General features: G+C 38.0%; 3 protein-coding genes across 6 annotated transcripts in view; 2 read left to right on the top strand and 1 right to left on the bottom strand.

Annotated features, from left to right (window-relative positions):
• Positions 1 to 826, top strand: part of LOC122323856 (large proline-rich protein BAG6-like) — a 5,725-nt gene extending 4,899 nt beyond the window's left edge. The window contains exons 8-10 of the mRNA XM_043217965.1: positions 252 to 450; positions 611 to 728; positions 774 to 826. Of these exons, the coding sequence (XP_043073900.1) occupies positions 252 to 450; positions 611 to 728; positions 774 to 826 (370 nt within the window). The remainder of the gene's footprint in view (positions 1 to 251; positions 451 to 610; positions 729 to 773) is intronic.
• Positions 1 to 11,866, bottom strand: part of LOC122323377 (hippocalcin-like protein 1) — a 313,600-nt gene that overhangs the window by 44,353 nt on the left and 257,381 nt on the right. The window lies entirely within an intron of this gene.
• LOC122323371 (engulfment and cell motility protein 1) overlaps positions 5,288 to 11,866 on the top strand; it is a 47,109-nt gene continuing 40,530 nt past the window's right edge. For all 4 annotated transcript variants that reach the window (XM_043217168.1, XM_043217171.1, XM_043217169.1 and 1 more), the window contains exons 1-5: positions 5,288 to 5,382; positions 6,043 to 6,083; positions 7,252 to 7,324; positions 7,444 to 7,494; positions 8,923 to 9,092. In XM_043217168.1, coding sequence (XP_043073103.1) covers positions 5,305 to 5,382; positions 6,043 to 6,083; positions 7,252 to 7,324; positions 7,444 to 7,494; positions 8,923 to 9,092 — 413 coding nt within the window. In that variant the 5' untranslated portion in view covers positions 5,288 to 5,304. The remainder of the gene's footprint in view (positions 5,383 to 6,042; positions 6,084 to 7,251; positions 7,325 to 7,443; positions 7,495 to 8,922; positions 9,093 to 11,866) is intronic.

The raw sequence follows: 11,866 nt of genomic DNA on the forward strand, positions 1-11,866 counted from the left end.
TTTATATTATTGTTATATTATGCTAAAATCAACATTTTTATTATTATTATTATTATTATTATTATCAAAATATCTGAAAAAACATTTTGATACGATCCTTGTATGCATGCAAAGTGTGCAGTGTTGTCTGGATGCACTCATTTTCACTCACACTTTCCTATGAACAGCGAATGACTCAGCGGTTTTGCACAATACATGCATGAATGTGTAGAAAGCCTGTTGCGTCGTTTGTCGTGCTCTCGTGAGTTCAGCACCGAGGCGAGATCTGACAAAAGACGTGAACACAGTCCCAATCTCCAGTTTCCCCTCCTCTCCTTCCACGCTGACAGCTACACCCAGCTGTCATATGAAAATGTCTCTTGGCATCATTCTGACGTATACATCATTACTATAGCAACCGGTGGAAATCCACCAGATATATGTATGCGTGCCTCAAATCGGGACCCACAGGTCTGTCTGTCTACAAGGCTTTGTAGGAACAAGGCACAGGTCAGACCCGCAGGGTAGAAATGAGAGCCGGTCAGACAAAGAAAGTGAGTAGCAATAACTCAGTAGCTGTCTCGCGTGTCTTTGTTTCTCAGCGCAGATAAAGCTCGCTGCTCCTTTGTAGCCTCTGCCGGTGTGGGCCCTCTCTGCTCTGGGCCCCTTTGTAGAGGTGTCAGATGAATCACTGGAGGGCTCTTTTGAAATCTATACAGGACGTGGGCAATCCAGTGAAGCGAAACCTGGTGAGAGTGTGAACTTCTGAGCATTCTTTCACTTTCTTCTCGCAGCTGACGGACTGCAGCTGTTCGGCTTGCTGGTGTTGTGCTCTCTGCAGGAGTGAAGTCTTAACATTTAAACCGCACTGGGACTGTCACTCTGACAACCACATGCTGTACCGTCCGTGATGTTCAGCATCTAATAAAGGTAGTCTCTGTTTCACTGCAAGGATGAACAGGCTTTTGGTTTGATCATGTACCCCTGTAAGTCTTCTTGTGGGTCATGTGTTACGTTACAGATCATTTTACAGTGCAGTTTACATCATTTCTCAGTAATGCTAATGAAATGAGTTGGCTGATTGGTTTGTAGTGGCCTGCAATTACTCCAGTTATTGTTATTGCTATAATTTGTCTTTTTTTAAAAAAAGTACTGACTGTCTCATGCTACATTGATTGTACCGTACCCCTTTTTGGTACCCTTCCGTAAGGGTACCTAGCAAAGCAAAGGCTACCAAAAGAATCGAGTTAAACTCATTGCAGAACCCCGATTAGTTGATGAGAGTCATTACTTTTGCGTGATACAAAGGGATTGTTTACACTCGTTTATTCTGCTGTCCTTGAGTTTATTAACATTGTCTTATTTACATCAGAGTGCGCAAAAAAAGTGTGTTTTATGATTTTTATATTTTAACCCAGACAATAGTTGTGAGTTCTTTTCTGTTCTTGTGTACTTGTGGAGTTTTTCAAGCAAGAATATAGTTGTTTAAAACTCTATTTTTAAAAGTAGCGCCTATATTTGACGCTGATTTCGTAGCTCCATGTGATCGCCGGGCGCTCAGCCTCAAGCTTTAGTAGTCCCTCTGATGTTTACCGCTAGCTCTGACGTCTCTGTAGTGATTAAACATAAGATACAATTTGTTTTAGGAAACATAGTTATATTTAAAAGGCATTGGTGGTCTCATGCATCTTTCATTTGTTTCTGGTCATATAGTTTTGGCTAAGCACAAAGTTATATTTACCTTTTTGTATTTTTTTATTTTTTTATTTTTTTAACTTGACCACAGTCCAGCGCTGACTTTGTCTGCTTTTGTCTTCATTTCCTCTTAACCCTCTAATACTTTTATAATAGCTTTTATTGTTCATCTAAAAGTGACTAAATCCTTTTATCGCTACGTTCTCTCATACACCATGCCTGTCAAAGTACGGCAATGCAGAGCGTGATAATATCTTCCTCTTTATTACTAGTTTTAAAGCACAATAAAAATCAACATCTCACTCTTCATGTAATTGCTTAATTAGCGTTTGAGTCGTGGAAAGACGTCATTAAAACAGCTTGTAAACAAAATGTCACAGAGCATTTCATTTACTTCAGGCAAGTCATCAGTGTCTACAGCTTGTTATTTGCTAGAAAAATGTCTAGTGAAGGGCATATTGTACCAAAATCACACCAAACTGTAGAAAATGAGCTACGTACTGAACAATCATGTACCGTTACACTCTACGTGTAAATGGTATTTCGTTATGCTACTTACCCAAAAACTTGGTATTGTAGTGGTATGTGTTCAGAAACATGCCGGTGGCATAATACAAACCCTAAAATGACCATACTATATACATAGTACTGCCAATGGGATATGCCCTCAAAACGTGGTGTTGTATTTGCACATAAATAGCGATTTTCCTAAAATTTGACAATACCGCAATGCACGTCCTAAAACCTGTCCTCAAAACATGTTCTTAACATGGTATCGCTATACTACATTCTTAAAACATAGTATTACGTGGTGAAAGTGATGACTGCTAATGTGCAGTGTGATAATGGTAGCTTTGTTTTCTCACAGTGAAGGCTGAATGTTTTGAGGAAACTGTTGGTGGACAAGGCCACTGGCCAGAGCGATTGATTAATTCAGTGGGATTTACAGAAGAGATTTGAATGAAAGAGCAGGCGATGCTGCGTGCGTCCCTGCCCCCATCAGAGAGACCGAGACATCTCTAGGCCTGCCTCTTTAAATGACTGGACTATTAAGCCCTCTGAAGAAATCAAACCCTGTTTGTCAGTCTGTTTACTTCTCGCTTCCTTTCAACAGCATTATTGTGTAGGATTAAGAAACCACGTCTATCAAAAATGCTAATTTGTTTTACTTTTAACTTGTCTTTTGTTTTGCTGAACTTTTTGATGGACAAGACATGAATGCTTCAGCAAAAAGATAATACAAAATAAAAAAAATTCAATAGGCCTGGTATGGTGAAAGCACCTTACATGGTTGTTACTTGTGTCCTGCTTTGTGATTATGTTCATCCAGCATTCATGCTCTGCTTTTATGTCAACATACAGTGTGGAATAATAACACTTGTGCTTGAATGTTGTAATAGCTTTGTTCATGAGTTTTAATAAAATAAAAAGTTTAAAAGTTTGGACTAATGTTGCACTATGCACTATGCAGATGAATTTAATTTAATGTGGTTAATTTATCACGAAATGGCATCCTTTAATGTGTCTGTGTGTTTAATATGTCAACCAATCATCTCTTTCTCTTTACTAATTACAGTAAGAGGTAAACATGTTTGAAAGAAAGTGTTCTTGATGTGATAGTCTCAGCTGCCAGTGAACAGTAAAGGGTGATAAATAAATGCATGCATGCATACAGTGTAAAAAAAAATCCAAAAAGTTGTTTCAACTTAAATTTTTAAGTGACAACTAGAATATTTTAGTTCGCTAAACTAAAAATCTTAAGTCAGTGGGTTAACAAATTATTTTGAGTTGAAACGGCTGATTTTTTTACAGTGTATAAATAAGTAAATAAATAGTTGGCTTTTACGTTAAATTTAAAATAAACTCCTCTTTCTCTTTATGCGGTCAGCATCTCAGATCACAAATACAGCCATGTGCAGCTATTCTGTCCATTTGAATGACAGCTGAGAGCTTTACATAAATCCTGGTACCGAGATTTATTGACTTCTGTCAGCTTGAAATCATGCCATCTGTAATGGGGAAACTTCTTAGGAAGAACGAAACCTTTCCAAGAGAACCACCCTCGAAAGAAGCAAGTTCTGATGGAGCAGATGCCATAGCAACAGAGCCTGGGTAGTGTCTGTGGAGATTATTATGGGATGAGTCATGGCAGAGCGACATGGCAGCTTGTTTGAATGGGTTGAATGAATGCTTGTTTCACAGGCTGTGTGTGTGTTCTTGTTTTCACTCCAAGAATCATCCCTATGCATTATGGAATGGGGGGATTAAATATGTAACAGGGTTTATCCAAAAGGACCAAAGATGATCCGCAGTTTCCCGAGTGACAGGAGTGCTAAATAATTTACACAGGGATTTAACGGATGTCACTTTCTCTTTATCGGCTCACCTATCCTTTTCTTGGAAAGGATTTTCAGTTTTATTGTATTGAGCGATTTGAGTCTGCTATTCATCTTTAAAATGTAACTGTAATAATAACAGTATTGTTCTTACTTCTACTACTACTAATAATTACAATTAGGTAAATATTGCAAGCCAGAAACTTAAAAGAACATTGAGTTGGAATGAACTTCTGTTACTTTGACTACAGCTATAAAGAAAAAGCCTGCCTTTATAGTCTTTGTTTGTTAATGTTCTTTAGAGAGACACATTTGCCCATTTGCTCTTTATTGCTGTTTGAAATGGGCTAAAAGAGAATAGTCAATTTAATTTCAGCCAGTAGAAGAGAGCATTTCCTTTGCTCTTTTCAAATAAAGAGTTCATTATACTGAATTGTATCGCAATGCAGTCAGCAATCCAACAAAACTATTTATATATAAACTAAATAGCAAAAATGAGTCATTTGTCAACATGTCAATTTGTCATCATTACGACATCCGACCATGAGCACATTAATATACGACAACCTGTGTTTGCGTATCTCATGACCGCTCAGTACTTAGCAGCTTGGCACACACTGCGATCTATAAGAAACTTGTAACCTTGACAAAGCAAACTTCAGTTGAAGCTTGTAGTTTTTGGCAAGTCATTTTAATCTTGAAACCACATTGAGCTGAACATTGTATCCGATGGCAGCTGATCGCAGTAGTTTTATTTTCAAATCAATGTTCAGATATAAATAAATAAGCCTTTTAGTGTGTAGATCTTACTTCGGTAATTAAAATGTCCCGGTATCAGATGTCGCAAAGAAGGAATGTTCTTGTTGGGAGTGAATCTCTCACAGTGACTCTGCACCCGTTAAAGCTTTGCATTCCTGAAATACATTTTCAAGGTTTTCCAGAAGAATTCCTCAGTGTGTGTCAGCCCTTGCACATTAGCAGCAAATTACCCAGCGACAGAAAGAGCTCTCTGTTTCGACCTCAAGGTCACGCATGCTTTCGAATCAAATATGTGATGTCCGCTCGGTTGTTGTTACAGATAACCCACAGAAAGATGCCCATAGAGCGCATCGATCAAATCGACAGTAGCACTCTGATATTTAATCGAGCTCTGTACTACCGGTCCTTGAAAATACTGCAATTTTGACACTCTTTGACGTCTTTCCGAAGTGCTGGTATTTTTGACATCCTTTATACTTTTAGTTTATTTGATGAGAAAGACTTGTTTGATNCCACATCCTCCATCAGCGCAGCCATGCCGCCCCCAGCAGACATTGTGAAGGTGGCCATCGAGTGGCCGGGGGCCTTTCCCAAACTTATGGAGATTGACCAGGTCAGTGCCTATGGCTGATTTTGTCTAATGTATGCATCTACATGCAAGCATCTGTATCTTACAAAACCGCGCGTTTGCTTATTTTTCGCTCCAAAATGTACGTTCCGTCAGCGTTTACTAAGCTTTATGTTGTTTAAAACCCTTTCTTGACATAAAAGGACATTTCGCGAGCGCAGCTATTGATATCTGAAAACGCAACACCAAAAAGAGACCCCTCAGTACTTTAATCACTACGTGCTTCACAGAAGAATAAGTAATGTGGGTTTGGAAAAACATGGTGAATAAATAATGACTTGATTTTTTTTTTTTTCTCTTTGACTGAACTGTTCCTTTAAATTTTGAGAGAGGAGACCCTGCAGTGAGTGTCTGAATGATGAAGACGATGTGCTATTAAAACTTTTGACACAAACTTTGAATAAATCACCCTGTAGTTTTTTATTCATCAGTTGTCTTTATTCTGAAATTCTTTGTTGCTATTTACTCGACTCAACTAAACTTTTTGATCAAAACTTGTATAAACTAATGTCAATGCAGTAGTACCATTGGGTATGAAGAGTGCTTATTAGTGGTAAAGAAATAAGATATATGAGTTCCAAGACTAGATGAAAAGCTTTGTTGGGTTAATGTTTTTTTTTTTATTATTTTTATTTTTTTTTATAGAAAAAGCCTCTTTCAGCCATCATAAAAGAAGTCTGTGAGGGGTAAGTAACAAACAATTAAATTTTTATATAGTTATGTGAATGTATGTATATATGTGAATGTGTATTTGATGGAAATTTCTTCTTTGATTAACATGATTTACAGACAGCAGGAATATTAGACTGCTGTCACTTTAAGAGCTGTTTGTTTTCACTTAAGAGATTAATTACTCTGGATACTTTCAAAAAACACAATTTTGACAAATGCGAATGTGTGTTTTTGATTCGTTCAAGCGGCAACATCCTCCCACCGCGGGCATCTGAGATTTCACTGCTGATTACACTTTTAATGGCGTAAAATAACTTGTTTTTAAATGGCAATGCTTTAAAAACGCATACAAAGATACGTTTTTGTGACCATGTAGCATAGTAAAATCACGTTGAGTGTTTTTGGAGAATAGTCCAAAATCTATACCGGTATATCGCCTATATCTAATTATTAAAGTGGGGTAAAATTAGGCAATGTTTGTAATTGCAGCACTTAGGCCTGACACGATAACAACTTTTTGTTGTGCGACGTATTGTTTCAAAAGTATTAAAGTAGTATAGTTTCAAAAGTATTAAAATATTAGATACCTAAAAAAAAAGTAGAAAAAAGATTTCTACTAAAAACAGAAGAAACCTGAAAAAGACAGACAGAAGTGGAATGCCAAAAAACTATTGTGTTTTTAGTTTTTTTTTTTTTTTTTATATGTAAATAAAATTGGCAATATATTGCATCACCAAAAAGGATTGCGGTCATGTACATCTATTGTGCGATAAATCGATATATATTGATTATTGCCACAGGCCTAGCAGCACTGCTTTTTTTAGAGGGGTAGTCTCTGCGTTTCTTTTGTCGCATAAGTGTCACCATTTTGTTTATAAAATCAACGGTCATTTATTAGGTTGAATCTTAGGTTTACCATTTTTATAATAGATTTGTTCTATTTTGTATCTTTTTTTTTCATCCTAAACTTACCATTACCATTGATTACCATGAGCACTGTCATTGTTTCAAAAGAATATTGTTACCGTTAACCTTTATTCTAATATAAGAAACTCTAAAAATGATTTCAACTGTTGAAATTCAAGAAATTGACCTCTTCGCCATTTTCATCAAAGCTGTCTTTGTTACACAGCAGCACACATCTCTGTATGTTTGATGTCTGTCTGAATTGTCTCTCGTCAGGTGGAACCTGCCGTGCCCTGAAACCTATGCCATGCAGAATGCCGACTCGACCAACTTCTACATCACTGAAAAGGTTAAATGCAAAAAGAAGCTGCATTGCCGAGGTCAATGATTTAAAAAATAAGCCTCATATCAGTGCATAACGATGCCTTTTCTCCTCTCTCTCTCTCTTTTTTTTTTCTTTCTTCACAGAATCGCAACAACATCAAAAATGGCTCCATTCTGCGGCTTACTACGTCAGCTGTGAGTAGCACATTTGAGTTTATATACGTATTTTTGGCAACTCGAGGCTGCATCAGCAGGAGGGACCTGCCTTTTATCCTCTGAAGCCCTGCCCCGTTCCAGCTGGGGCCGGTAATCCTTCAGATGTGAGGGGTGATAGGTTACGTTACCAAAGCTTCCTAAAGTGTCAGCAGCTAAAAAACATTCTTGCGTGACCTGTGAAGGCGCCAATGTGCCCAGCTGTCATTATTTTCTCTCTGCCGGTTACGGATCGGCTCTTTGTTATAAAAAAAATGTACTGTCGTTTTGAAGCCGCATTATGTTAGAACGAACATTTTCATTCAGAAAGTGCTGTTCATACGACCCGTCTGAATTTGAGGCTTGGGTATGATGATATTTAAAGCTGATGTCTGTGACATTTGAAACCGTCCCCTCTAGCACAATGACAACAAGGACTGTTTCTCTTCCTGTGACGTTCTGCGCCAGCCGCCACTGATATTTAACAGTCATCAGCGATCGGGACAGTTTCAATAGGTTTCACAGAAGAAAGCAGTTCTGTAGTGTTCATGAGGAAGCATATATTTATACCACTGTGTTCGGTTACATTTGTGCAGTCAAGGTGCTTTTTTTTTTTTAAGGTGATCAAAGCAAGTTTAGTTTAAAGAGAGGAGGAAATCAGATTAATGTTACTGGTTTGATATTTTGCATATAATGCAGTTGTGATCTATAAATTTAAACTACGTCATTTAAATTAGATATTTAAAAATAATATAGGTCTGAAAAAAAGTAATCACTGAAACCCATTTAAAAAATAAAAAGTATATTTTATTCAACTTAGTTAAATTTATTTTTAATTTTATTTGAAAGTTGCCAAAACAGTGTTTGTTATTTTTCATTAGGTTTAACTTTTATATACTAAAATAAAAAGTACAAAAACCATATATAGTTTTTTATCAGTGCATTATTTGTTTTTATTATGCTGTATAGGGATGGACATAAAGAATATATTAAATTAAAACCTTTCAAAATGTGAATGAAAAACTATATAATATGACATAGATGCTAAAATAATACTAATACTCAAATGCAATGAAATGTATTCATCTTTGATTGTCATGTAAATGTGTCTTAAGTATTCAAATACTACGTTTCACACATGTATAATACATGAACCAATTTATAACTTGGAGAATAATTTATATTTAGTCATCTGCACTGGAATGATAATTGAAAAAAGTTTGTTAACGCAGTATGGAGAAATCATTAACTGACACACTAGCATGATTAATACTCTCTAATGAGGGAACGATTGTGGATTCAGCAAGGCAGTCATTTAGAGAAGTGCAGTCTCGCCTTCTTCCTTGAGTTGTGTGACTAAAAGGCCTGACCTCCTACATGACGATCTGTCACACTCTCATTAACACGCCTCTTCTGTGGCCATGGTAACAGGCCCAGATGGCCCTGCAGCTGCATGAGCGAATCCAGTCGTCCAGCATGGACATAAAGCTGGAAGCTCTGAAGGATCTGGCCAACTCTTCACGAGACATCACCTTCGCTCAGGAGTTCATCAACCTCGACGGCATCTCGCTGCTCACGCAGATGGTGGAGAGCGGCACGGAGTAAGTAACTGTTTGGCTGCTTTTTCTTCAACCTCTCTGTTGACGTTACGGGGCTCTTGGTATTCACTCGTTTACGTGTCCTTTTTAAGCAGGGCTTAAGCTATTCAAACCCGAATAAAGACTCGGCCAGTGACTCGCACTGTTCTCCGTGATAAAGCCTATTCACGTTCTCTGTAGGAGACTGCAAATCAAACTAATCTAAAATGGTAGATGGACGCAATCTGCATTCGGTCAGGGAGATTTGTTTATTAAGAAAATCCTACTTTTATTCAGCAAACATAAGGTTACAAATTTGTAGTGAATTCTTAACAGCAGTGTAGTTTTCGCAGAGAGAACAACAATAACAATAATTTGGTATTGATGATACATAATGGCCTTTAAGCGCAACACAAAAATGATTTTTTTTTTTATAAAACTAAAAAATAACATCCCCTAAAGCACAAAACACAATGTGCCATTTAACGCCACACAATGTCTCCTTAATCGCAACTCAAAGTTGTGCTTCAAATCAAACACAACAAAGTGCAAGGCCCTCAATCACTACACAAATAACGATGTTCCCTCGAACATAAAACACGCTTTTAAGCACATCAAAACACAGCTGTCCTCATACACTTAGATGTCCCTTAATGTCATTAGACACAGCATGCTTACAGAAACGACGCTGAAAGGACTTTGTTGCCTCTTGTTGTTTTGAGGCCAGTGTTGTGTTGACAGCATGTGATTTGTTGCTTTTGATCACACTTTGTTTTTGGATTTAAAACGTGAATTTGAGAGCGCATGTTGTGATCGAGGACACTTTGTAGCGTGTTTTTGACGCCCCCATCACAGCACAAACAATGCACCTTCCAACCCAATCACATCAGAGATGCACCATCCAAATAAACTGCAGATATTTCGTATCAGACACGGGTCTGTTAATAATAAATGAAGTGTATACAATCCTCTCCCTCCTCCGGTCTCCTCTGTGATATTAAGCAGGCGCGTGGCTTGACCATCTCAGTTCAAGGTTAAATCGGGGATGGAGTATCTGCTGAGCTAGGGCTTTTTTAACTCCTATACGGACGGTCCCATGAGGAGCCCGAGCTTTGCCAGCAGACACAAACCGCCTTAGTAGAGAGACGGAGTACAGGATCATGGAGGGAGAAAACTGGGACTGGAAAAACACACTTAGAGGCTGAGTCAAGGAAAAATAATGCATTAAAGAAACACAAAGGAGGCCAGGAGGAAGCGGTATAGGGAAGCTGTAGGGAAGAAATTGTTTGAGGAAAGACAAGGTTGTGTATCAAACTGAATATTTCCTCTCCAGCTGGTAAACTTCACAGACTCGTGCCTTTTGTTTTCCGTTACACGCTAACCTAATTATGCCCGTCCTTTCTTCATTTGTCAAGGTCGCGCTACTCCAGTGGCTCTTTTCACACTTCACGCAGTTGTGGAAGAATATTTATCTGAATACATTAATTTTCTTGCTCGAGCAGAAGTGATTTCCCTCTGGTGCTTCGCCGGTTGAGTGAAATTAGACTGCCGTCGGGATGTTGGTTTTACTTCACTGAATCAATAGCTGTGTTTTTACTTATCGGAGCTCTGCACCGCCAGCCGAGGTGTTTCAACATTTCAGTACACTGGAGAGCTGACCATGGAAATATGTTTTATATAAAGCGGCTCTATGTCAACAGCTTCTGACCTCAAAGAGCCTATGTGTGGGTTTCTATGCAGTCCTTTCATACCGTTAAGAATCCAAGCGGACACGCACATGCACACAAATACACACTGTCTCGCATTCTTGCTGTGAATTCCTGTTAGCCACTGACCAGGCCATGATTATTCAAAAGACTTGAGCATGACGGCACTCTTGAGGGTATGGAGCAAGCACTCTGACATCATGGGGCATGAATGTTGCCGGCTGATAGTGGTGGGNTGAATCCAAGCGGACACGCACATGCACACAAATACACACTGTCTCGCATTCTTGCTGTGAATTCCTGTTAGCCACTGACCAGGCCATGATTATTCAAAAGACTTGAGCATGACGGCACTCTCGAGGGTATGGAGCAAGCACTCTGACATCATGGGGCATGAATGTTGCCGGCTGATAGTGGTGGGGTAGCTCCCTCTGTTGGTCATGTGCTGCTGGTAGCAGTCCGTTTAAAAAAATAAAAAAATACAAGTTTTTAAATTGTGATTGAATTTTTTGGTCATAATTGTAACCAGCGTAGGGAAACTATAATCAAACTTTGCACAGTTAGTCGATTAAGAAGATCCAACTGGAACTCGAAAGCATTAAAGTTCAAAATCAATGCATAAAATTATAGTTAAAAAAGGGTTAAAGTGATGCATGGTACTATTTATCGCATTTTTTGATGCATGTTAGGTATGCATGGTTAATCATTTATTGCTTTCGTATTGGTACATATTGTTTTATTTGTTGCATTTATTAATAGTGCGTTGATGGTTTGCTATATGTTCGAGTCGTCAGCGCCCAATAAACTTCACTTGTAGATAGACACGAACTACTGTATGTATCTGTAAGCAGCAATGACATTTAGAAGGTTCTATGTTAATAGATGTTACTATTTTGATCTTTCTATTAGGAATCCTGAAAACAATATACTACATCAGTTTCCACATGATAATAAGAAATGCTTCTTATTTAGCATTTTAGAATGAATTCTGAATACACCGTGAATAAAAGCGTTAAATAATGCAATATATTTCTTTATATTTGTTTTTATGCTGCTTTCTCTAACCCCTCACTTAATATAATGTACTTTGAA

Source organism: Puntigrus tetrazona, chromosome 19 (genome assembly GCF_018831695.1).
Source record: "Puntigrus tetrazona isolate hp1 chromosome 19, ASM1883169v1, whole genome shotgun sequence".
NCBI lineage: Eukaryota > Metazoa > Chordata > Actinopteri > Cypriniformes > Cyprinidae > Puntigrus > Puntigrus tetrazona.